At 45.2% G+C, this 26,309-nt stretch overlaps 1 protein-coding gene across 7 annotated transcripts in view; it reads left to right on the top strand.

The window, feature by feature from the left end:
• vir (VIR_N domain-containing protein) overlaps window positions 1-26,309 on the top strand; it is a 228,572-nt gene that overhangs the window by 184,162 nt on the left and 18,101 nt on the right. For 6 of the 7 annotated variants that reach the window (XM_084588113.1, XM_084588114.1, XM_084588108.1 and 3 more), the window contains 4 exons: window positions 323-510; window positions 7,691-7,859; window positions 10,768-10,921; window positions 12,499-12,669. In XM_084588113.1, coding sequence (XP_084444239.1) covers window positions 323-510; window positions 7,691-7,859; window positions 10,768-10,921; window positions 12,499-12,669 — 682 coding nt within the window. The remainder of the gene's footprint in view (window positions 1-322; window positions 511-7,690; window positions 7,860-10,767; window positions 10,922-12,498; window positions 12,670-26,309) is intronic. The other variant, XM_084588112.1, reaches the window with a different exon arrangement.

The raw sequence follows: 26,309 nt of genomic DNA, 5'->3' as shown, positions 1-26,309 counted from the left end.
TAGCAGTTGTACTTTTTCATTGCCTGCAACTGAAGCTGTCCCGTCGTCAGCGTCCTCCAGACTAACTCCTTCAGGGATAGCAGTGAGAATTAAGTGGCCGGCTTACCGTGTTGAAGAGCGCACCAGCGAAAGAACACCGCCGAAGAAAGAATTATCTGCTGTGACATTTTTGGTTTTATTCTTTTCGGTCCACACTACAACATAAGCATTCTCGTTTCGCATGTCATTGACAGTGCTTGACATTGAGTAATAACTCGCTTGCTTTTATTGTTATGGTTATTATTATAGTTCTCTTTTTCGTGTGCATTCCTCCTTAATATAGTTGCACCTATGCGAGGTCGGGGATTGTCACGGGGCAGCCTGGGCCATCAGTCACGAGCCAATGACCCTTTCCGCTCACGCCCGCCCAACACCAGCCGGCCCCCATCCATGCACGTGGATGATTTCTTGGCCCTTGAATCGCATCAGCACCCGCTGGCTGCGGGAGTCACCAAGCGCCCGCTGGTCAAGGCAAGTTCTCTGTTTTTATGCTGATTGTATAGCACATCTAATTGAAGTAACTATAGAAATGCCATGAGGTTTTTGTTACAGAGATGTAGATAATACTGTAACAGACAACATGTGCACATTCTAATTTTGGATGTTTAGAGCTTTTCTCGTTCGATTTTCCGGACTTTTCCTATTGATAGCAGGTCAAAATGTATTGAAAATTGCCACATCACTACCATTTTGTTCTGCAACCTCGAACCCGTGTTGCATGCATTCTGCATACCCACTGCAGTCAGGCCCAGATAATTCGAATTTTGGTTATATCAAACTCGCAAAATATCCCCTTGAAAATCTCGTGTAAAATTATAGGAAAGCCGCGTCGTAGGTCGAACTCAATTTCACCGGACGTTCGATTTATTGAAGTCCGCACCATGCACGGGAAGGTGAGCCTTCTCCAAAGACGATCGCATCACCCTCGGCCGTTTGCCGCATGACGTTTTCAAGCCGCACACGGAAGGAATGAGAGAGAACAGTTCGGCGACGGCTGGTCTAGGCTAGTGCCGTGCCCATTCCCCAAAGGCGCGCACCTGCGGTGGTCGTTTGCTGCACGCCAGCATGCGACGTTTCCAAGCTATGTGCGTGAACGAACGAAAAAGAATCGGTTTGGCAACAGCTGGTAAGGAGCAGACGCAGCCAATACAGCTGTGGTGTTCGGGAGAGGAGAAAAACACGATAGAGCGAAGCGCAAGGGTGCGCCCATTCTTCTGCTGAGCTTTCTCTCTCCTTCCTCTCTCTTTCTCGGTCTTCGTTCGCAGCAGCACGCACTACGCATGCGTCGACAAGCCAGCTCGGCCTGTGGCAGGCAGAACGTCGGACTCTTTCCGCGCTTTTTCCAGTGCGTGTTGTGAACCGCCTGCGCGCGGTGGCTGACGTGCAATGCACGTCTCGTATCGTCTTGCTGAGCGTGCGCAGGCTACGTGGTTGCAGACGTTAAAGAGGTCATGACACGAATTTTGGAATATAAACTGTTTATCGCACCTTATTCCTGATGTGCCAAGCAAATAAACCTCAAAGTTTCAGCTGCATCAGAGCTGCAGATATTTTTAAAAACTAGTAATTTTCGTTTATTTGTGAACAGTTTGCTGGTCTGGCAATCGGTGCAGTCGGTGACGACCTAGGCTGACGCCGCCTCGTCTGCTGCATGTTCTGTGCACGAGCACTATCAACAGCGGTTACGCAAAGCTGAGGTAATGTCGGCCAAACTGCAGTCATGCCGCTTACCAACGTTACTGAAAACAGCTTTTCGTCGTTCTCTATTAGCGCTTTTAACCTAGGGAATTGTGGCATCTGTTTGCGGAGTTCAGCTGCACGTCGGCACCCTAGTACGAAAAGCGTATGAGCTGCCCCTCTCAAACAGTGTACACATTGTACACTGAAACGCGTCTCAAAAGCAACACAAAAAATGTGTGAGGAATATAGTGCCACCCGACGGAGCTTTTGTACAATCTTCAGGTACTGCCCCACATTGCAGCAGTGCAGTGTATAGGGCACAGCGCACTACATTGAGACACCCAATACATCGGCCGTCCCATCTTATAGCATCATGCTACTCATTCTCGGGCCCAAGTCTAGCCACATCATGAAAGTAGACGATAATCTCATGAGGCTTACAGCACTGGATGCCACAAGCTTACAGCGACGGCCCTGCCTGCGAGTGCAAAGGACGACGGCGCTCTGGCTGTCTGTTTCTCTCTAATCGTCGCTAGGCCTAAATTACTTCGTATTGAAGCCACAGCTGACGGCACTTTGTAGTAGATCAACGAGGCGCTTTAGTGAATGGGCCACTCGATCATGAAATTTCTTTTTACTCTCAACCCTACTGTTTCGTAGTAAAGGAAATGATTATTTTCGGCAGTGCCTTAGCAGCAGAGCTAGCATACAAGGAGCACGGCTGGCACCACACCGCCTATGAGCAAGAACACCCATCATATGGGTCAGCATTTCACACGAAGCATTCATTTTTCTCGACGGCCTATTAATATTGCGAGAAAAAAAATTCAGCGTGCTTTTCTGCCACTGACATAAGGGATCCGCTGTATCGCTGGCACGGACGGTTTGCGCGGAAGGCGCGGCCGGTGCGGCAGTGTTTACGGCGCGGGGAGGGGGGGGGATGGGGAGGGAGTTGCTGTCATTGGACGATGGTGCCAATCACGCTGAAGGTGGATGCCTGAACAAGAACTAAATTGCGCTTCACTACAGTCTGTTCTGTTTTCAGAAACATGCCGAGTACACTTATTGGTAGTCATGCTGGTCGTTTAGAAAGCACAAAGACAGTACAGTTTATCGGCTGCTTATCAGCGCCAGCACAGCAGCAGACGACGCAGTGGCCGGTGTTGGCCTATGACGTCACTAAGCATTTCAACATGGCGGTCACTGTCGGTGGGAGGAGCTTCGTGGTGTCAACTTTTGCCATTTATTTCGGAATAGGGAACGGGTCTAGGGCGCTCAAATTTCCTAAATAGAATAAGGTTCGGTATTACCTGCCCGACTACAAAACTGTAATATATTGGATGACTGTGGCATGACCCCTTTAAAGGGGCACAGGGATATTCGTCAGGCCGCTAATTCTAGCCATCCTCTAGGTTCTTTACACAGTGCTGATGTCAGTTCAAAAAGAATTACAAAAATCGGCGCACAGAAACGAGAGTTATTAGGTTTATAAAATTCTAAATACAATTAAAAGAGCACCATATCTGAGCCAGTGTGAGAGGGAGCCCCTCTCTTATTTCGCTCGCCCAGTGCTCGAATAGTGCGGAATCTGTGAAAAACGCAGTTTTCTGCTGACATATTGGAAGCTATCTGCCATGGTTGCCTGACCAACTCAACCTGTAGCCGCACTTTTTGGCAGCAGCGACCCGCAACAAGGGGTAAAGCCACCATCACCATCATCACAGCAAGCAGACGCTCCACCGCGCTTGCTGACAACACCGAATTTACCCGAGTTTACGTCCCTATCTTTACAAACACTTCAAGAACACACACAGAATTAAAAGATCATTTATTTGTTTTCTGCATAGTAACTTGAAAAACATTCGAATGTAAAATCTAAAGTGCGTGCTCAACCAATCAGCAAAGCAGCGCCCATGCGAGAAGGAAACCTCATATCCGTTAACGAATTTCGCTGTCGTGTGTTGCTCACATCGGTGCCAAAACACTGATTATTTAAGCAGATTGAAATATTAAGTGCTACGCCGTTATGATTGGGCTTTGAGGCATCGGGAAGGTTTAAAGAACCTAGAGGCCCGCTGGAATTAGTGGTCTGGAGAACGCCACGGCGTCCCTTTAAAAAACGGCAGGTCTGGGTTTTTTTATTACTATTATTTATTTAATTTTTTTACAAGAACCGTTCATCTCTGTCATCGTGCTGAACGTGCTCTGTAGTGACTGTGAACGTCAAGAAGCAGATTTTTTTTTTTTTTTTTTTGTGAAAGTCGTTCATTCTTGCATCTATGAATCAACGAAAGCATATGGTCAGTTACGATCATGACACCGGCTTTTAGCATTGTTCAATTGAAACGGCATTTGCGGCTACCACACTTTACAATGATATTGTGGCAGTTGACTATGCCCGCCCCAAAGCGCGCCGTGATAAATCGAACCAGGCTTGGGAAATCAAGACATCACGGGCACTCTGCCAAGTTGCTCCCCACCACTGCAGGAGCTATCAAAGATAAACACGGCATGACTTCATCGCTGCGCAGCATCTTGGTGCACAGCCAATACATGAGCGGTGGATACGGTGTTCAAAACAGGGGGACTTGCCACCAACTGGCTGTTTCACATGCAAGTGAAAACGCTCACAATTCCTGGCACTGCGACGCAAAATCCTGTTTTGAACTGTGACGGCAACTCGAACAGCTCAAGCAACGCAGCTACAACAAATTGGAAATTTTTCGCTCGGCGCTGACGCTCGTCGCCGAGTTCGCTCAATCGCTTGTATGTGAACCGGCTTTAACGCTTTTTGCATTTTGTTTGCAAAAAGCGTTAAGGCCGGTTGTAACACAAGTCTGCAAACAGTGGGCAGTTCGAGTTTCCTTTAGCATAGCCAATTCGCACATAACCAAAGTACTCCTTTTGATGCATGGCACACCATGCTTTTTCCCAGGGACAGGCATCATTATAGACCCTTTACAGCGCGAGCGCATGGGCGCTGCCATATTTGATCATGTGACCCTTCCGCCATCGCTGGCCTTCGGGCCTTCTGGTTTGACGGCTTTCGGCGCGCTAGTACTCGGCTGCACGGTGTGGCGTACCCGCTATCGCTGGGGACAACCAGCTTGTAGACAGCCGAAAAACTTCCTGTGAATGCTCATAGTGTGTTTGTAGGTGCTAAAAAAGGTTTAATTTAACCATGTATTTCATTTATTGCATCCTCCTAACTATCTGCATTGGCTAGACGTTTCGACAAACCGTCAGCCGTCGACTCATTTTTTTTTTAACTTTTTTTTCACCAATACCCTCTCTAGCGCTCTCAGTGGAAAACATTTTCTGTAAAACTGAAAAGATTACAAACTGATTGTTCCCTCAAACTTTTTTTTTTTTTTAATTTTCTTGCGCAAAGAGCGAACGCATGCTCAGACTATGCTGGCTGAGACGCATTATGAATATTCATTTAACATTGTGCACAATACTTACTGCTCAATATGGACGCGCGTGTAATCCCCGACAATTGATAAGATATAATTGTATCTCCTGTAAACGTCCTGGCTTCAAAAGACTATTACGCTGCTTGAAGGCCGCATCAGGCGCTCAGCGGCGTTCACCTGCGCTCGGGCGAAGGTGACTGGAAACTGCACCGGAATTCAGAACGCACAGTACGCAGCCCAAGCAAGCGGGGATATAAAAAAATCTTATCATGGTAAATTTCATCATTGGCCCGTGCATTAGTTTCATAAAAGCAGCAGTTATTACATGTATTTCAGCAGTACTTGTCTAATTAAAGTTTGGTTTTGTTTGTGCGGTGTTACGTCCCAAAGCGACTCAGGCTATGAGTGGAGGACTGCGGAAATTCCCATCCCTTGGGGTTCTTTAATGTGCACTGATATCGCACAAAACACGGTCGCCTGGGTTTTTGGCTCCAGCGAAAAGCAGCCGCCGAGGCCGAGATTCGATCCCGCATATCCTAGGGAATAGTACCTAATTAAAGTAAACAGATTCACTTACATGGCCACACTAACTTTCCTTCTCTGCGCATTCAATTCGTATAACTGCATAGACATTAATAGCAACGTCAAGGTACCTTAACGCCCTCCGAAAAAAACTCGGCAGCAGTGCAAAGACTCAATATATCCAATTCCTGAGAAAACGTCAGGGTCGTTCTCGCATTGCCATGGCTACTGCCGGCGCTAAAACAAGCTGGGGCGTGAGGTATAGCCATTCTCTTCAATTCACAGGCGCTTTCTTGTCCCAGAAAGGAACATGAACTCGTGATACATCTCCCAGAAAAACGGTTGCCTAGGCCATATTGTGCACCTTATCGTCTTCTGTTCTTCCGCCAATAAACAACAGGGTCATTAGCTCTACTTCCTCGCGGAATACTTCGATAATACAGATGACACCTGTATCAAGGCAGCGCTGTTTAAAAGTCAGCTGGTATTCTTACACAAGATACACAGCAGCAGTTAGCACTGCGCGCCGATGCGTTCCGAAGGCCAGCAATGACGGCCGTCCTAGTGGCGCCACCTGTTAGGGAAGAGTTGAACTACTCGCTGTAAACGGTCTATAGGGCACATAATACCTACTACTCACCCAAAGCTACCTTGCACCCAGCAAAGAGATCAGCCAAATTTTAGAATGTTACTTTTGAAAGGTCAGTTTTATGTGACAGTTCTTAAAATAATCAAACTGCTCTGTAGCCTGCAATCTAGTCCTGGCAATACCATTAAAATAAACGGCGCGCAGGTTTACGTTGCACGCTTGAACATGCCACGGGCATAGAGCAAAAATGGATGCTTCGTGGGGAAGACACTGCTGCTACTGTGGATGCCAACCACAGCAGTGTAATAGAGGAGCTATGGATGCTTCCAGTCCTGAAGGGCCTTGATGAATTGCAGAGGACGTCCACGACTGTGTTAGAGGGAAGCGTATAGTCTCCTCTGAAGGCATGTGCTTCAGTGGTCCACAAGCCATACCAGAGAGTGGTTTTCTTTTCTGGAATTTCTGGGTCTTTGGTGATTCGTACATCAAGCATCGGCATCGCTCTGCGGTGCCACTTCAAGGCTCTATGCTGTCGCTTCATTGTTTTTCGGCAAAATTGGGATTGGGCATTCCCGCATTGCACCTCAAATCTTCAAATTGACCAAGCTGGTGCAGGCCACAGCTACAAATTATGTGGCCAAATTTAAATTGGAAATTGCGGGACTCCAGAAATTATTTCAATTATGCAGGATTTTTAATTAACCAAATTCGAATTATTGAGGTATTACTGTACACATCTGCAAACAGTAAAAAGAGAAAAAAATCTATTTTATATTTCAGCTTGTGTAGTGTCCCAGGATAAAACATTTTAACTCAGTTGATTTCCACAAATTTCATCTGATCAAGGACTTTTATGCTTGACCTTATGGTCTTAACGCTCTTGTTGAAAAAAGAAAAAGAACCTCTAGCATACTGTCAAGCGCATCAGTTATCACTTGTGTCCTCTGTTTGAATGTACTGCCTGATAGCGTGCGGGAAGATGTTATGGAATGCTGAAACATTAAAATGTTGTTTTCAGAAATACATTATTATCAGTGCAACTTACATTGGGAAATTATATTAATAAAAAAACAATGTTGCAAAGGTGGCTAGTTGGTTTTTCATCTTTGTGTGCTGATGCACTGCGTTTAATGCAGTGGCTTACACCAAAGGGCAGGAAGGTGATACTAGACGTTACTTGTATAGTCTTCCTGTCTTTCGGGCCAAGTCGCACAGTGCACCAGCACATGAAGGACAACGTTACTTCATGAATATTGATATACCTAGGTTTTGCTGTTACCGTGGTAGTATTTTGACGTACACATACATGTCTTTTGTGATATTTACAGAGTGAACCTAATTGTGCAGCCACTTTCCCCTCCTTTCCCCTTGTAGGAGTGCTCAACACAGCAAAATTGGTGTCACAGCCTAATTCCAAACTGTCCTCCTACCCCACCCCCAACAGGAGGTTGTTGGCGTACACGGATGTGGCCGTGGTGACACAGCTGGAGGAGCGATGTTTGATGTTACCCGACCGGGACCTAGTCGCAGTAGCTCCACCCGCTTCTTCAGTCCACCTAGCCTCTATGGCCGCAGGGAATTGTCACGCATGGACAGCCGGGACTTCGGTACATGTACAGCACTTTTTGCAGATATGAATTTTTTTTATGCGGTACTTATTCTGTGTTGATTTCAAACTGAGTGTACTGTTCAGGAGCATATTACTCTCTGTCATAATGGTGTGGGCGATATTATTATTATTTTTTTTTTGTCAACTCGCTCACACTAACTTTTCTATAGGAACGGCCGTATAAATTTTGCAGTTTTAAACGTCCTCCATCATTTTGTTTTCTCTGAACGTTTCGAGTTGCTACAGCTCTAAACAAAAGGTGCATTAGCCAGTTATAAGGGAGGCCATCTAAAATGCAAATCTTGTTTGGCACAACCAGATTTGATGATGTTCTTGTCTGGCCAGTGGTGTGCCACTTGACAACTTTTAATATGCAGCTGTGTAATGGCAGTTACCTCATGTAGCACTGTTTGTATGATAGCCCTCTGGCCGCATATGCAGCTGTGTAATGGCAGTTACCTCATGTAGCACTGTTTGTATGATAGCCCTCTGGCCGCATGGCACAGCAGGCATCATTTCCATCTCATCATAAAATCACTGAAGGCAGTGTACTGACATGCAGTGGCTGTAAGCAAATAAAGGGAGGGTCAAAAAAGTTTAATTCTTTGTACTTGAATGCGCACACACAACTCAGGCAACATATATAAGTAAATTGACCACATTCTAACAGGCTAGCAATTCTTCTCTTGCTATTGAAAAGGCCTTGCATTATAATTTTTAACCCTGATCACAGCTGATGAAGGAGAATGCTTTCTTGTGGCAAGGCCAAAGCCCATCTCTTTTGACTGTAGCATAAAATCACTAAGCAAAAACTTGCAAAACAGTTGAGGTACCATGGATTAGTAAGTTTAACGTGCATAATCTACCAGTAAGCCATAAAATGTGGCACCTGTGTATTTCGAGCTTTACTGATTTTGAGCTATTATTCAAGACTGATTAAGAGCATTATTATCATCAAAAACATTGCGAGAGCAGTGAGGAAACCTCAGCCTTGCTCAGGGTAGCTGGTTACAGTGCTCTCCTACTAACAGACTGTTTGAAAAGGAGCAAATAAAAATTGTGGTATCAAGACAAGAAGATCTTCTTAATGAGCATCAAATTGGGTGGGTCTTAAAGAAAAATGGGAAATAAGAGCATATGCTACAGTCAACTTCCATTAGAAGTCCCAACTGGTGCCAATGCTTTTCTGTGGGAGCAAAGCTCTTGTTTTTAGCTCAAAATATCATATGTACTGAAAAAATTGAACTTGAAGAACCACCAGAAGGTGGATTGTGAACATAACTGCACTGAAATAACTGAGTGAAATTTTCAAGTTGTGCAGCAGCAGACACATTATGCTTGAACCAGATATGCTTCAGGTGCACTGTGTGCTGCATTCACAAAAAAATAAACAAGCATACAATATAGTGCTGAAAAGGAACCTGCTGTTTGATTGACAGAGTTCCTGCTTGTTCATGAAGACAATACAAAGTAAATAAGGGCGTAAATTTGCATCCTTTAGTGTCATGTTTGAATTGAACTGATGATTTCAATGTCCCATCGTATATTCATATTAAAGGTTGATTCTTGTGCTGAATAATGTGGCAGTATTGAACAGGCAAGCCTCTCAAAAGCCAACTTGTTCACCTGTAGCAAGACGTCTGCGAGAAAAATATGACAGCATTTTCTGATGCATGAGAGAAAGGGTGACCTGGCTACCAAGATTGCCCATTGTGCCCATATAAAGTAACTGAATTCCCGCCTTAGCTTCAAAAATTTGGATCGCCTCTGTAGGACAGCAGGGAAAGACAGTAGACATCAGTGCTGCCTTTCTCTGCTGTTTTCGTCATGAGTCGCAATATATTTTCCACATCATGTCACACAAACTCGTCCTATCACATTAGGCTCGTTAGCTGCTCTTTCTCACTCACACACAGTACTGATCTGGCCCAGTAACATAAAAGAATGCAGTTGCTAGCACTGTTGTATGTGAGTGCTGGATTTGGCTTGGAATGATTATAGTTCACCTATTATAAGTTACCATGCTGGATGGGCTTTCTTATGGTGCCAGTAGAACACAAAAGCAAAACATTTGAAATGTCATGCCTTGGCGCATTTTGAGGCTGAAGGAATGTATGTTGTTATTGTTGCTTGTGGTATTGCTTAAAAAATGCAAGAGAACAAAAGGGAAATGAGCATGTTTAACTTTTAGTGTAGTGTTATTTCAAGCTGTGGTCATCGCAACTACTGTAGAATCTCGATGATATGGGTCTATGGGTCTCACTAAGTCTCAGAAAATGTTCTTGTCATCCGACATTTCATATCATACATAGCGACCAAAATCTATGTGCATATAAACGAGGGAGATGCATTCATGCAGATCTGTTTGCGGCTGATGGTATTTATTTACAGCCATGTAAGCACAGCTCACTACTCGCAATGCACACAGTGCTACTGGGGACGGCAACATTGGTGATGTACCGGCTGCACGCCCATGCTCACTTACGATCTCATGGGCCTACACTGTGCTCAAAGCAGCTAACAGCTTCCTGTGCACAGAGAATGACTAGCGATCCTGGAGCCAGCAATGTGTAGGCCGTGGGCCGCCGCATGCGGTGTGCACCGCGCGACTAGAAAATAGGCATTGTTGATGTTTGGGAAGCACTTAGTGTCCAAGGATGCAGTCAGTGCACATGCGTTTGTGTCATCCATAGTGACATGGGATGGTGGATGGTGTTCGGAGCATTCGAGATTCTGCGCACTTTACACACTGTCATACTGTGGTTAGGAAATTTTTTGCCAATTCACATCAACTATAATTGTACCATCGAGATTCTATATTTTGTTGCACCACTGTCATTGCAGGGGAAATGGTGGGTTGTATCACTCTTGTCGAGATAAAGGAGAAGTGGCATTTTTTTTGTGCCTTGCAGCCCCCTTTGGATTGGGGAGTGCTCGTAGTGGCTCCATGGTTCCACGAGGAATTCCAAGCTGGAGTGAAAGAAATACAGGACCAAAGTCAATGCTTGTGTCATCCAACGTGGTTCCACTCACAGCAGGGCCTTCTGACTCACAATCATTTGGAAGGTGAGACTCTGAGCGTATTTCATTTTCATGTCACATCTCTTGTTTTTGTGAAAGGCAGCAGAGCCGGGTTTTTGTTATTCTATTTCATGCACTTGATGTCTTGGAAATGTGTGTGTCAATACCAGTTATTTTAAGGAAGGTTCCTCTAAAGAACCAAAGCTGGAGTTTGTTCCGCGATGCTAGTTGCACGTTTTGCGCCATTGTCAAGAAGCCGTTTCCGAGCCACGCCTACGACATGTACTGCAGCGCCGATAGTACACTTTGGTGTTGTCACCCCAACTGTAGCAAGTGGTTAGTCATGGGTGGCAAAAGTGTCATTCTGTGATTTTGTTGGGGCTGTTGCCTTAAACGTCTGTGAACAAAGAGAGTAAATGAGCTCAATCCAAGTGAATGGCCATAAAGAGAAGCTGCTGTCTCCTTGTCTGTTTGCTCAAGAGCCGCTCAACGCCGAGGGCTGACAACCGTCACTCGAATTCTGTCATTTTCCCCTGAAGTGGTATGAGAAAGATGGGCAGCAGTTATGCATTACTGCCATCAGTAGTCAGTTAAGACAAAAACATGCTCATTTCACTCACAGCACTTCATTCATGGATTCTGTCACCATCCACTGTCTGCTCATCATCCGCCATCTGCTCAACTTTAGGAGTGTGAGAAATCAGCAGTTCACCTTTCTTTTAGTTTGAGTCACTAAAAAGCTTTCAAACTTGGATGTTTTTTTTAAAGTGCACCATAAGTTAAATATTGCCAGTTTTTCTTCTTTTACTTGGATTGCAACAGCATCAAGCACCCAGAAAGAAAGGGAGACAAACACACACTATGTGCACATAAACAAGCACTGAAATACTATTCGGAGCAAGCGAAGCAAACTATGCGGAGCAAAAGTTTTGACAGTGGCCCCCCTGGGGATGGGACAAAATTTGCAACCCCCTTCTCTATGCCTGTGAGCGTGACTACAGCCCCCCGCCCCCGCTCATGCTTACCTCTGTGGCTGTCATTGTTTAGTAGGCTGCAAGAGAGAAGCAGTCAGCATGCACAGGGGAAAAAAAAGCGTCAGAAACTTTTCGGTGGGTTGAGATTAGACTGGTAGAACATATCATCATTTGGCTGAGTAGTTATGCTTACTAAACTTTAATTAGGCTTATTATGTCCTTACTTACGTGTGACCTTCCCCTTTTCATAACACTAAGAAGCATAGCACTGGAATAGTCCACTAGAGAGATTCAAAAAAATAAATTTTGGCAGAAATCTCTGCTCTGAACAGCATTTTACTGCAGATGGAAATTTGAGACTATGTTCTGACATGCACTAAATGTGAAGCAGAGTCAAGGTATGGCTGCAAAAAAAAAAAAAAAAGGAAAGAAAAGCAAAGTAGTGTTAGTAGAAAGCTGTTACTATGTTCTAATTTATCCAATTCTTTCTTTTCTTTCTAATCAGATTGTAGGGCTTTGCTTGAATTCGTCGCGTTCGCACTGATAAAACAACTTTTGCTTTGGACTATGGGTCTCCTATCTATTTTAGCCCTATGTGCTTCCGGGTCTTTTTAAAGCTTCTTTGATTGTATCTTCATTTAAATGCAGCATGATTGATGTTAGATCTTCATCCCGGAGCCGTGGGGTGGATCCATATGGAATGCCATTGTCATCAATGGGCAGAAATGGCCCTGGTGACCGTTTTGTGCGGGGAATTCGAGGCACAATCCATGCACCGACCCACTGGATGGATCCCCGTACCAAACCTCAAGATTCAAGGTGCGTCCCTTAGGACTCAAGTCGAAATTTCTCGGGTTTTGAATGAAAATTGAAGCTCTGCTTTGAAAACAACCCTTTTATGGGTAATTGCAGGTTTTGCCCTCAGTAAAGGACTAATAGCGCTGGTTAATCCTATAACTGAGGGACGGGGAGCAGTTTCTTTTGCCAGCGAAGCTGCTTCAGAGCTTAGATTAGAAATAGCCAGGGTATGGGAGAGGGTGCTGTAAAAATTGGTTTTAAGAAAAAATGTCACGCTTTTGCGGCGGCTCTGTTTGGTCGAGACGAGATGACGTAATGGAGGTCTCGACCAATCACGGAGCACCACCACTGTATGTGCGAATGCATGCCTTATATGGCCATATGCCAATCAATTATTAATTACTATATGACTAGTTAATTTTTAATTATTCATTAGTGGTAGTTGCACAATAAATAATTAATAATTTCTTAATTACTGAGCACTGATTACTGCTTGCTGATTACTAATTAATTACTAAACAATGACAGTTGCATACTGAGCTAAATAATTACTAAATAATGTTGTGCACCCTGAACAGCATGTGCAAATGTGTGCCTTATAAGGTCATATGACAATTAACGTTTAATTACTAATCAATTGTTGCTTCCTAATTATTAATTAAATGAGTAAATAATAATTGCTAGTTGATGTCAAATTAATAATTACCAATTAGTGACAGTTGCATAATCATTTTGTTAATTAATAATTAATGCTGCCTTATATGGTCATATGGCAAACAATAAGCAATTACCAATTAGGGACTAATTAATAACTACTTAAATGACTACTGATTAAAGACAAATTAGTAATTGCTAAATAGCGACAATTGTGTAATTAAATAATTGTTATATATTCACACACTAATTAATGCCTTATTGATCAATGATTAATTGAAGAATAATTAATTAATTGTTTACTAATCAGTGACAGTTGCATAATTAACTAATTAAATACTAAATAATGCCGCGCACCAGTAAAATAGCGTAGCAGAATGCAGCACTCAAGCTTTCACCTTTCATTACTTTAGTCCCCAAAGTGACCTCGAATTGTTTTACATGCACTGCTGGATCAAAGGCCAAGGTAATACAAGGAGAAGTGTATTAGAAAACATCAGTAATAACAAAAGCAAGAGTGATAGTGCAATAAGCCGACGACCATTTAATATCCAAAAAATTGGGCAGTCCGAAAAAACAAATGTGCACCAAAAAAGCTCAAATTATTCCCTATTATTGACTTAGAGGCTGGAAAAAGTCATGAATGCTTTTCTGCACCACGGTCTACTTCCGTGCTAATAGGTCCGCTAGAATTTTGGCGAGAATCATAGTGGTCGCCGTAAGCCGACGAAAGGGTTGCGACTGCTTGCATCAGCTCAGCTTGTGTCGGCTGCGCTGCTGCAGGTGAGTCATCGTCGTTGTCGCTCTCAGACTCCATAAACACTTGGCGAATAATTTCTGCACCTGTGAGCCCAGTGCACAGTTCCAGCTCATGGTCCACGTCTGTGAACTCTGAAAACGAGACGGTCGATGGAATTTTGACACCTGCAGTGCGAAGGTCATCAATGAGCTCACTGCCTGACGGCTGCTCGGCGACGCTCTCCTCGCCCAAGGCAGCCGACTTGTCATTCAGCACAAATCCCACGTAGCGGAAGCAATTGCACAGCGTTGTGGGTGCCACCGACTTCCACGCATTGGCGAGCATACTAAGTGCTCCAAGCAAATCAACAGAGTAGATTTTCCCACTGTCAAGGCACACCACCACCGCCAACCACTGGATCACATCATCGACTCCGTTGAGTGCCTTCTCGCTGCTGCGTTGCACAAAAAAAAAAAAGCTCCTTATAAAATCCGGAAACAGCTTCTTGAAGAACTGAAGCCGATTCAATGAAATGCGAGCCACAGTAGCCACATCAGCACAACCATGGCTAGGCCTACTCACTATGCTCAGCAATGCACGTGAAACGCACGGCAAACACACAGAGGAACAGGCAGTCGAAGCGATCAAGCTAAAAGAAAAAAAAAAGAAGCACTCCGGCAGCGAGCTGCAACGTTCCGGAAGCGGAAGCTGCTAGGCAAATAATATAGCCTCGATCCAACGTCAGTTTAGCTGAGGAGTGGCACGCAAGGCCGGCACCGGTTTCGAGGCTATCGAAGGAAAAAGTAAACAAACAAAATAGTGGCGACACCACTCAAAATGTGTGGCAGGTGGCTCGGCTGACGCTTGGAATGTCCGAAAAATCGAATAGTCCTCCCTAGAGTGTCCGAAAGTTTGAGCCGCATAATACATTGACTTTAAAGGTATGTCCAAGCATGTCCAGAAATTTAGGTGTCCGAAAAATCAGTAATCGACTGTATATGATATAGTATTAACAATACAGCGCATTTATATGACATAAGCAATACATGGACAAAACATCAAGAGACTGGAAAGATATGTCCTTATCAGGAGTATGTTTACTTTAAGAGTAGAGAATTAGCATAGTGTAATCCACTTTCATGCGCTGTCGATGCATGCATGCCAATTGGTTCCGATGCAGCAGATGTGTGTGTTGCCCCACATCTGGCATCATCGAGGCGGTCTACGTATACAGTCTCTCGATGAAAATCTGATAAGCGCAACAATACACTATGAGTACAGAATTTGTTGTGTGAAAGTAAGCAATGAATATTAATGCATTTTTTAGAACTAAACTAATGAATAAACTGTCCAATTACTCATTCTTCCTGTGAATATGGCCCGAATGGCAATTTATTTGCCAGTGAAAAACTAAAACTGCTTTTATTTTACAGGCTGTGCAGAATTGTTGAAAGAACTTAATCATGTGGGCTGCTGATTCTGCCTGCACAGGTGTCTCTGTAGTGTCATCGATGGTCTCATTTTTAGACTTATCTTCCTCTTCACTTTCTTCTCGGCATGCGTCAGCTACAGTGCTTTGCACTGTCTTTTCTTGGCGTGTTGCCACATCACTGCCAATGTGAGCATACTTGTCAAACTGAATTCCCAAGGCGGCACAGTTATTAAGCAGCGGATCTTCCTCGGCTCCATTGTGAGCCACATGAGGCCCATCCTGTGTGCACTGCAGTTTGAGCAGTCCCTGCATCTCTGAAGCATTTTGTGATAATTGTGCACTAACCTGCCGCCAAGCATCGTTGAGGAGGTAAATGGTGCGCAGTACATCTACCTTGCACTCCTCCTCTGGTCCATGCGCAGCAGCACCTTACAGAGAGGTTTTTTTTTCAGAAGCATGACTTGAATGCTTAGATCACACTCTGATCCATAAGCTGCAGTGGTGATGTGATGCTTGTCGGCAAGAGTTCGAGCTGATTCAACTTAAGGGGGGACGAAGGTCTTAAAACTAACTTTTTAAGTTGTGGCTAGAATCTTGTGAAACTTTGCACACAGATGTGGTGTTCTCTCCTGATTTCAAAAACGTAATTATAATTGAGCTGGTGGTCTTAGACCAAAAGTTATCTAACAAAGTCCAGAGCATAATTAGTGAATTTCTTACGCAGCTTTAATGAACTTTCTCATTGCATTTCGTTGCTTTTAATTACATAAATTGATAGCCAAAGTCTTCCCATACCCGATGACATCCTTTGTTTTCCTCAAAAAGGCACGTCATCCTCACATATTATGGTGAGAGTAAAAGGCTTCATTATTTGAAACGAACTCATTAAGCTAATCTCAAATTGACATTTATCCATTGCCTAAACTAAAAAATTAAAAATATCATCGGGTACTTCATCTCTCTCTGAAGAAAATGGTACCAAAGTTATTTGTGTGAACTAAAAAGAAGTTATCAAAACCCTGCGTAAGACTGTAGAGATCGACCAAAAATATGAAACTGAGAAAACTGCATTTGAAGTTTGACCACATATTATAACTTGAACAATCAGTAGCCTCACTGTGATATTTCTCACCAAAAATGTCATGCTCTTCCCATTTCCAAAACTGTCTTTGGATTTTGAATATGTCAATTAAAACTGAAGCTATCACCATTACCCATGGCCAAGGTAGTGTATGCCATTAGGAAATCAGCCATTTTTGACATGCAATATTATTTTAAATAATGGCAATTTGAAAAAATCTCGGTAGATTGATGTAAGTGTTAGATCACCCCTTGATCTTTTCAATATGACTGCAGTGATGCTAAATTTGTCATTATCACTCAACGACAATGTAGAGAAAAAGCACAGTAAGGCTGAGTGCAGTGTCCAGAAACAGCACTGAGAAAAACTTATTTGCATTTTGAGACCTTTAACTTTTGCTACACTGCAGCTATGGTAGTATAAATGGAATCATTGTGAGGCTTTGTTTCTTATGAGAAAGGCTATATACTAAACATATAACAGTACCCTCCCCAAATACTGGTAAAAGCTTGCCACAAAGTCTAAATATACCACCACTAGAACCAGCGTGAGAAGCTTCATTTACCACTTCATATGCCTGTGGCAGTGCCCTTCAAGGCAAACAAATACTCAAAATTACGATAAAACGGTCTTGCAATATTAATAAACTTGCACAAAGTTGAAGGCTAAAACACAGCGGCATACTAGAATGACCTAATAAATTGACTAATGTTCCAGAATGAAACTTTGTTACTTTGCTGTACAGCGCATGCAGGGCCGCACACGGGGTCCCTCGCTGGAGCTAAAGCTCGAACTTTCACACCCCTTGAGCGCAACGACGCGATTACTTAGACAATCTGAAAAAAAAAAAAAAAAACACACACACACAGAAAGAAAAGGAAAAAAAAAAAACCACAACGAAACCGTCCGCGGAAGAGGGACGCGGGCGACGGCGCGATGTCAGGCTCGCCTGTCGTCTGAAGCGACGCGATAAAAAAGCAACGAAGTGGTAGCGTTGGTGGGGACCATGAGTATCAGCTGAACAGTTAAATCTATCGATACTATCTTTGATGCCTCTGAACCGCTCGCAAACGATTATATGCCGCCAGACGTGCTGCAGCTAGGTCGAGAACACGCCACGTGACCCTGGCAGCGCGCCGCCGTACTCGTTCTTCGACGCGCACTCGCTAGGCGCTTCCGTTTTCAATACACTCCTGATACGGCTACGTCCATCAAGCTACGTCTAAATACCAGCATAGGCTGCAGGAACGACTGATACGATCGCGAAAGCGCATCACAAACGAGCAAAGTAGCAGCCGCGAAGAAGAAAGTTAAAAAAAAAATGGCAAGTCAGTCGCGCTGGCCAATGGGAAGCGCGAGACGAGGGGTTCGCTTCGCGAGCGCGCTCCAGCCAATCAGCGGACCGGAAACGGCTTTCGGAAAACCCGCGACGGTGGTCGTTCTGTTTGAAATACGTCATTTGGAGATGCCGCAAAATGCGCACAAAGAAACAAGCTTCAAAACAACTCCAAGCCGGCGGCTTCACCCGCAGCACGCGCAGGGAAGTTCGAACAATTTTCACCCCTTTTTGGCCATTTCGAGGCTCTCGCGGCGTTTTAAAAGTCGATTTTACCGTATTTCCCGACCGAATTCAGTGTTGATATTTTGAAGGCTAGTGCTCAAAGGTACAAACATTCCGAAAATGCGTTTTTCTCAAAATCAATTTTTCGCCCATTTTTGACCAGTTTAAGACCCGCGTCCCCCCTTAAGGGGGGACATTGGTCTTTGAGAAAACATTTTTAATATTGAAGCTGCAGCTTTGAAAATTTGTAGATATATGTAATTCTGCATGCTGATCTCAAATATGAAATCGCGTTTAGCAAAAAGAGAATACTTTTGTCGATATGCAATATTTTGTGAACAAAGATCCTGATAAGGTTTTAGAAAAAACTGCTGTATGGATGCTCAAAAGCTGCATACCAATACATTCTAGAAAGATCAAGGAATGCAGCAAGGGTAACAGCATATTTCTAGCTCTTCCAGTGCAAAAGTTGTGATCACCCAAATTTGTGGCTGAAAAACTAAAATTGTTGTTAAAATTATTTCAGGAGATAAAAATTTTGTGCTTGCACCTAGTCGCCATCTCTAACCGTTATTGCAATCAACAACTGTGGAACCTCGATTATGCGACTTTAAGGGGACCACGCAGAACCGTCGTATAATCGAAAAATGTCAACAATTATTTTAAAAATGTCAACACTCGAGCATTTGTTTGGAGGAACTGTGAGCAACCCTTTATTCTCACCTTTAAAAGAAATCCGTTATTTTTTTCTGGACATTTGCCCAGCCCCGACGCATTAGTTTTCTTTCAGGATTTGCGACATCTGACAGCAGGTCGGCGTCTTCGTCGCGAGCGCAAACAAACCGACGAATGTTGTCGACGCTGCGCAACACATCTGCGTAGGTTGGAACAGACACGCTGGCTTCTGTAGAGTCGTCCGCGTCCTCCTCGTCGGAGGTACCTGCAGCGTCAGCACACACACTGTCGGCGATTTTGTCCAGCGACACTGCGCTACACACAGCGACATCGTCGTTGGCACCAACGTAATCAGCAAAGGTCACTGGCAGCTGTAGAGCGCCAAATTTGGGCTCTTCATCGACTGATGCTGCAGCTTCAGTGGTAGAGGAGGCATCGCATCTCTTGAATCCACTATGCCGAAAGGAATTCGTGATCGTGTCTGAGGAGATCGCGCCCCAAGCACTAGCTATGTAGTGCATAGCATCCAGGACAGATAGCTTCCTGTCTGCCTGGCCCCATTCCATGCCCTCCAGCCGACGCTGCACCAAAAACTTGCTGCGGTACTTCTGCTTCACGCACTTGATGATTCCGGCATCAAGTGGCTGCAGCTGGCTGGTGCAATTTGGCGGTAAAAACATTACTTCTACATTCCTCAACTGTGCAGTGTCCAATGGATGGCACGGCGCATTGTCCAGTACAAGAAGAATCTTCCTCTTCCTGGCGCCCATCTTCGAATCAAGCTGCTGCAGAAATGAAGAGAATATAGCAGAAGTCATCCAAGCCTTTCGGCTGAAATTGTATTGGCACGGCAGCCTCTTCATATTCTTGAAGCACCGCGGCTTCTCAAATTTTCCAATTACAAGGGGAGCGAGTTTTTCCGAACCATCTTCATTGGCGCAGAACAGCACGGTGAGGCGCTCTTTGCTCCGCTTGCCGCCGTTGCAGCTCTCTCCTTTGAATCTCAATGTCTGCTCGGGCTGCAGGTTATAGAAAAAACCCGTTTCGTCCGCGTTAAATACGTCGGACGGCTTGTACCTTCGTATCAATTCCAGCAATGATGCAGTCCGCTCTGCAATGGTGGAGGGGCTGACCGAAGCGCTTTCTGCGCAGCAGCGGCTGTAAACGATCCCATTACATTTCTTAAAACGTTCTAACCAGCCATTCCACGCGCTGAAATCATCCATGTTGAAGCGCAACCCAACTGCCGACGCCTTTTCTTTCAAGATTGCGCCATCCACGGCAATCCCCGAACTGCGTGCCTGGCGCAACCACTCCACGAGGGCGTTCTCCATGGCAACAAACTTTGCGTCCTTCGCAGCTTTTCTCTTGAGGCCGAACTTGCTTGCGTTGTGCAGAATGGTGTCCTTCTTGGCAAGGATGGTTTTCAAAGACGACTATGAAATATTGAGGTCACGGGCAATGCTGGCTTTCGTAGCTCCTTTCCGCTTCTAAGCTTCTATTATTCGAAGTTTTTCTCCCAAGTTTAGCGGCTTTCGACTCCGCAACATCGTGAGCCACACCGGTCGCAGCTGAAAATACGCCAAATATACCAAGCAGACCAAGAAGGAAAACACTTTACCGGAACACTGTGCAGCACAAAAGAGAAGCAGCGGCCCACACCGGATAAAGAAGCGGTGGCGCATTCAGTGCATGTGTCAGTTTCGTACCTGACAATAAGACATATGTTTCGCATTTAATTTTTACTATTTGTAATATAATTTACTAAGGCGGTGATAAATGTCCTTGCAGGATACATTTTTGACATCACAGATTTGATCCCACGTTTTTTTTTTTTTTTTTTTCGTAGCTGAAATGCAGTAGTACAACATTCTTGCCGCCAGAGGCCTTGCCCTAAAAAAAAAAAAGAAGAAAAATTGTTGCACGCGGCAGCGGCTGCCGCTGTGGTTGAAGGGAGCCGCCTCAGGCCGCCTTTCTGAGCGCCTTTGCTTCCTTTGGGAGATTACATACTTCCCATTCATTATCAGCCGGCTACAATGTGCCTACGGGACAACCTGCGTCTGCTTAGCTTGCTTTTTTTTTTTTTTTTTTTTTTTTTCTGCGCTGTACTAGGGCCATCGTACGAAGCGAGGTCGGCATAAAATCGTGTTGTATAATCGAGGATTTTAATACATTGTCTCTATGGGAGTTTTGCCGGGACCAAACCGATTCGGCGTAAAATGCGGGTCGTCGCGTAACTGAGGGATGTATAATCGAGGTTCCACATATTTAGCTACAAAATAACACAAAAGGGACCAAAATCGTACAAGTAGAAGTTGAACGGCAAAAATGGTCAAACCGAGAAAACTGCAAAAAACTGAATACAGTGTTTTCAAAGCTTCTTTTATGCTCAATTATGAAAAAAAAAATTTTGCTTGCAGCTTCAAAATATCCCAGCTGAGTAATGGTCATCGGTTTTTCTTTGATGACGTCGTTTCACTGTGGAGACAAAGCCAGCTGAAGCTGCCGGCTTCAAATACATACACATATACAATATCGAATACAGTCGAACCCAGATATATCGAACCCGGATAATTCAAATTTTAGTTATATCGAACTCACGGAATATCCCCTTGAAAATCCCATGAAAAAGTATAGGAAAGCTGCTTCGTATATCGAACTCAATTTCACCGGTCGTTCGATATATCAAACTCCGCACCACGCATGGTGCGCCTTCCCCAAAGACGATCATATCACCCTCGGCCGTTTGCCGCGTGACGTTTTCAAGCCACGCGCGGAAGGGATGAGAGGGCACAGTTCGGTGATGGCTGGTCTAGGGCAGCGCCGCGCCCTTTCCCCAAAGGCGCGCTCATCTGCGATGATTGTTTGCCGCTATGTTAGCCTCGTGCCAGCACGCCGGGAGAGGTGAAAAACGTGATAGAGCAAAGCGCAAGAGTGTGCCCACTCTTCTGCTGAGCTTTATCTCTCCCCTTCCTCTCTCTTTTCCGGTCTTCATTCGCAGCAGCACGCACTACACATGCGCGGACAAGCCAGTTCAGCTGGCTAGGCCGGTGGCAGACTCTTCTCCAGTGTGTGTTGTGAACGCTCTGCGGGCGGAGGCTGACGTGCGATACGTGTCTCTTGTCGTTGTGCTGAATGCCAGTAAGCTACGGTGGACGCTAAGAAGTGGCAGATTTTTTTTTTTTTTAGAGTCGTTCATTCTTGCCGCCGTGCTGAACGTGCAACGTAGCGCATGCTACGGCTGCTGTGGATGTTATGAACCAGCAATTTTTTTTTTTTTTTTTTTTTTTTTTCTTGTGCAAGAGTTGTTCTTACTTGGTGAACGCGCGGCACAGCGTAAGCTATGGCGGCTGTGGATGTTAAGGAGTGGCAGATTTGTTTTTTTTTTTTTTTTTTTGCGAGAGTCGTTTATTTTTGCATCTATGAATCAATGGAAGCACGCGGTCAGCTGCAATCATGACACTGGCTTTTAGCATTGTTCGCTTCAAACGCCATTTTCAGCTATCACGCTTGCCAACGATTTTGCAGCAGTGGACTATGCCCGCCCCAAGCGCGGTGTGATAAATCGAACCAGGTTTGTGCAATCAAGCCATCACGTGGGCACTCTGCCAAGTTCGCTCCCTGCCACTGCAGGATCTATAAAAAGTATAGACAAAAGATAAACGCGCCTTGACGTTATCGCTGCGCAGCATCTTGGTGCGCTGCCACAAATGAGCTGTGGATGCGACGGTCTAAACGGTGGGATGCGCCACCAAACCCTTTTTTTTTTTCTTTTTTTCTTTTTTTTTTTCTCTCTGGGGCAAAGGGAGGGGGGTGGGGGGGGGGGGTCATTATGCGAGTGGGTTGATTGCGCGACAAATACAGTATCATTTTTCATGATCGCAAGCGGCGTCTCAAGCCGATTTCTGTACAGTAAAAGCTCGTTAATTCAAATTCCACGGGGCCGCCAGGCCAGTTCGAATTAACCAAAATTCGAACTAATGAAAATGAGCAAAAATGAAGGCGTTTGATGCCCGGAGGGCACGAAAAACATTTATTTAGCAAAAAAGTTTGTTATCATCTTCTGCTTCTTCTCTCTGAGGGCTACCGTACTCACTCGGTCTTCTAGCATGCGAATGCGACGCAGGGAGTCTTCTTCCCCCCCTTCAAAGCTGAAGAAAAGGCGCGCGACATTCAGCGCTCCCATAACTTCTGCCGCGGATGGACGCACGGGCTCTTGCTCCTCGTCGTCGTCCTCGTCTTCTGCCTCTTCTGGGACAGACTGCTCCCCAACAATTTCAGCGACAATGTCCTCATCACTTAGGGCACCGCACACTGCTGCATCGCTGTCTACTCCAACGTCATCATCAAAACTGACGTCCTGCAGCACAGCACGCACAGCCGCAGGCAGAGGCTCCGGACTGCCATCGTCGCCACTTTCTTTCATACTTCCGGCAGCAAAGCCACAGTGGTGGAAGCAGTTTGCAATTGTGGACGGCGTGACCTGCTCCCATGCACGCACCAACATGTGCATTGCTGTGAGCAATGTGATGGTGCTGGTCTTCTGGTTTCCAGTGCACAAAGTCATGCGCTCGATCATGTGGCACCTATAGAAACATTTGATGTTTCTGATCACCCCCTGATCCATCGGCTGCAAGGCCGCAGTCGTGTTGGCGGGCAAAAAGACGAGCCTTGTGGCTTTCAGCTCGGCGTCGACTTTGTGTGCCGAGCAGTTATCCACAATGAGGAGAACTTGACGCTTCCCTAGCTCCATCCTCCGATCGAATTTCAAGAGCCATTTTTTAAACAATTCGCCCGTCATCCACGCCTTGCTGTTGGCGGAGTATTCCGTCGGCAGCGTCCTAATGTTCTTGAAACATCTAGGCTTATGTGCCTTGCCGACAACAAAAAGAGGGACCTTCTCCGTCCCGGTCATATTAGCGGCGACCAGAACAGTAATCCGCTCTTTGCTTCGCTTGCCGCCAGCGCAGCTGTCCCCTTTAAATGTTACTGTTCTGTCGGGCTGGAGCTTATAAAACAAAGCCGTCTCATCAGCATTGAATATATCATGTGCCGAGTAGCTTTCTAAGTACTGCTGCAGAGCACCGCTTCGCCACGTGGCACAAGTTTCTGCATCCACTTCTTTGGCTTCTCCAGACAACACCCGGAAGACAAGATTATGTCTGTCTCTAAAGCGGTGAAAGCATCCTTCGGAGGCGACAAAATCTTCCACATTCAAACGCAGGGCGAAATCGGCCGCCTTCGCCATGATAATTGGGCCGCTCAGTGGAATGTCAGCGCTTCTCATTTCTTTCACCCACGTGATCACAGCGGTCTCAATTTCCGGATACTTGGCTAACCGAAGCCTTTTTCTGTTGCTGGCGAAATCTTCGGCTTCATAGGCATCCTCGATGGCCTTCCTATTTCGGACGTACGTCGACAACGTGCTTGGTGGAATCCCGTGCTTTTTCGCGATTTCCACTTTGCTGGCCTTCCGTTCATCCACCTCGCGTAAAATAGCCACTTTCTCCTTCACCGTCTTGGCACAGTATTTCCCACGCGAACACATCTCGCGGACACAAGCTCACAACAAGCGGCGTGCAAAACGAGGGCTCACGAAATGCAACACGAAACCGTGGTCGATAACACTAAAACGTCGTTCCTCGAAGGAGTCGCGGCAGGAAAGACTGTTTAGTACTTGTTCCAGCACCCTAGCGGCGCCCCGATGGTTGTGCCATCTATCGTTCTGCTGTGAAAGCTTCCAACAATGGTTTTTAACAGCGCCGCTTGGCAGCGCGCAGTTCGAATTATGGGTGCCAGCGCCAATTTTTGAGTGAATTAACGAGCTGTTACGCGCATAGACTTCTATGCACTGCAGACCGGACCACGATGACTATTTCGAATTATCCAAAATTTCGAATTAACGAGCTTTCACTGTATATCGAATTATCAATATATCGAACTATTTCACGATCCCCTTCGAGTTCGACATATCCGGGTTCAACTGTAGTTACAAGTCATCTATACGTCGTCTTTGAGCGTCGCCGGTAGTGGCTGGAACAGTGATCTTTGCAGGCTGTGCAGCTTTTTTCAGAGTTGAAGTCGCCAAATTGAATACATCGCTTCGCAAGTAAGCGTGGCTTTTTTGCCAACGTACAATCATTGCTTCATTAAACGGTGATACATTAAACAAATACAATGAGCCTGAATTCAGGCCAAAGGCAACGAATTGGAAAGCATGACCAAGTTGATAAAATTCTAAGGGGTACTTTGGACCACTAAAGTGCGATGAGACAAAAGCCTTTATAGTGCGGTTGGTTGTTGAGTATTTGGCGCCCTTCCTCCCTTCCCTTACAGCATAGTTCAGGTGTCTGCTGAAAAGTGTGACGGATACTGCTCCTTTTCTTTTTTATAAACCAATTTGAAACGCTGCTGATTCCTGGTTTACTGTGTGTACTTCTGTATGCTGTTTGGTGGGGCGTTCGAGGTAGCGCCAAAAAAAAGGTGCAGCACAGACACCCTGCGAGGTCAGCTGCGTATATACGTGAATCGCCTGGTGAAGTCATTGGTCATGACTGGGCATGACGTCACATCCGGTCATGGCCAATGACGTCACCGGGTGATGATGTCATTGAACCCTGCCAAGTCTCGCGCTATCCTGTGGAATCTCACTAAGTGCAACACTTCTCACGGATGCACATACACACGGACAGACACTCATGCGCCTATAAAAGCTTTCACCTTAAAAAGCACAGGCTTTTCAAGCCTGTACTACTGGACACAGATAGGGCACAAAAATTGTAAATAAATGTAGTGCAGGCATGAGGCTTTTATCAGTGCGAAAGACTAACGAATTTGTGCACACTGTATGGCGCGGCATACGAGATTAGTGATGAGAGAGGGATCACTCGTCTACCTTATAGAGTCGCAGTCGTTGTGCTGGTTTGAAGTCAGCCCGGCTGGTTCTGTGCAACCAAACCGTCTTGCACGCTACATCTTTATTCACAAACAGTATCTTGCATAGCTGCTTTCTTTTACTTTCACATGTGCTGCACCCAAAAGAGCAACAACGCAGCATCGCGAATGAGGGGCTATGTTAGAAACAGCATGAAAGAGATGGTACGTGAAACGTGTCGTTATACATCACACGTGCTGTTTGGCACTTCGAGACAGGAGGTAACAACGCAACAAGCAAGACAAGTGCAACAAAATGCTTGGCTATGTTCGGCCAGCGGGAGAATCGAAGGCTGCCAGCAGGTACAGGGAAGGAGGCAGGCGGCAATGTTTACAAGGCGGAATTACATTTAGTTTTTAAGGGCTTCAGTGTGTACTCCTTTGAGTGAGTAATCACATAGATACCACAACTGTGGTAACTGCCGCCGCCATCTACATCACTCAAAGCCCCTTGTTTTGTTTTTTTCTTTTTTAACGCCCTTCATGGATCACTGCCTTGTCGTGGCGGAGGGGCTTGCGAAACTCGATGAAGTCGTGAGCTCTGCTGTGTAGGGCCACCCAAGATAGACAGGTCACGGCAGAGAGT

The sequence above is a fragment of the Amblyomma maculatum genome, chromosome 1, assembly GCF_055883805.1.
Source record: "Amblyomma maculatum isolate TAMU_Amacu chromosome 1, ASM5588380v1, whole genome shotgun sequence".
In the NCBI taxonomy this organism is placed as follows: Eukaryota; Metazoa; Arthropoda; class Arachnida; order Ixodida; family Ixodidae; genus Amblyomma; species Amblyomma maculatum.
The sequence above is the reverse complement of the archived record's forward strand: the minus strand, read 5'-3'. Positions and strand labels throughout refer to the sequence as shown.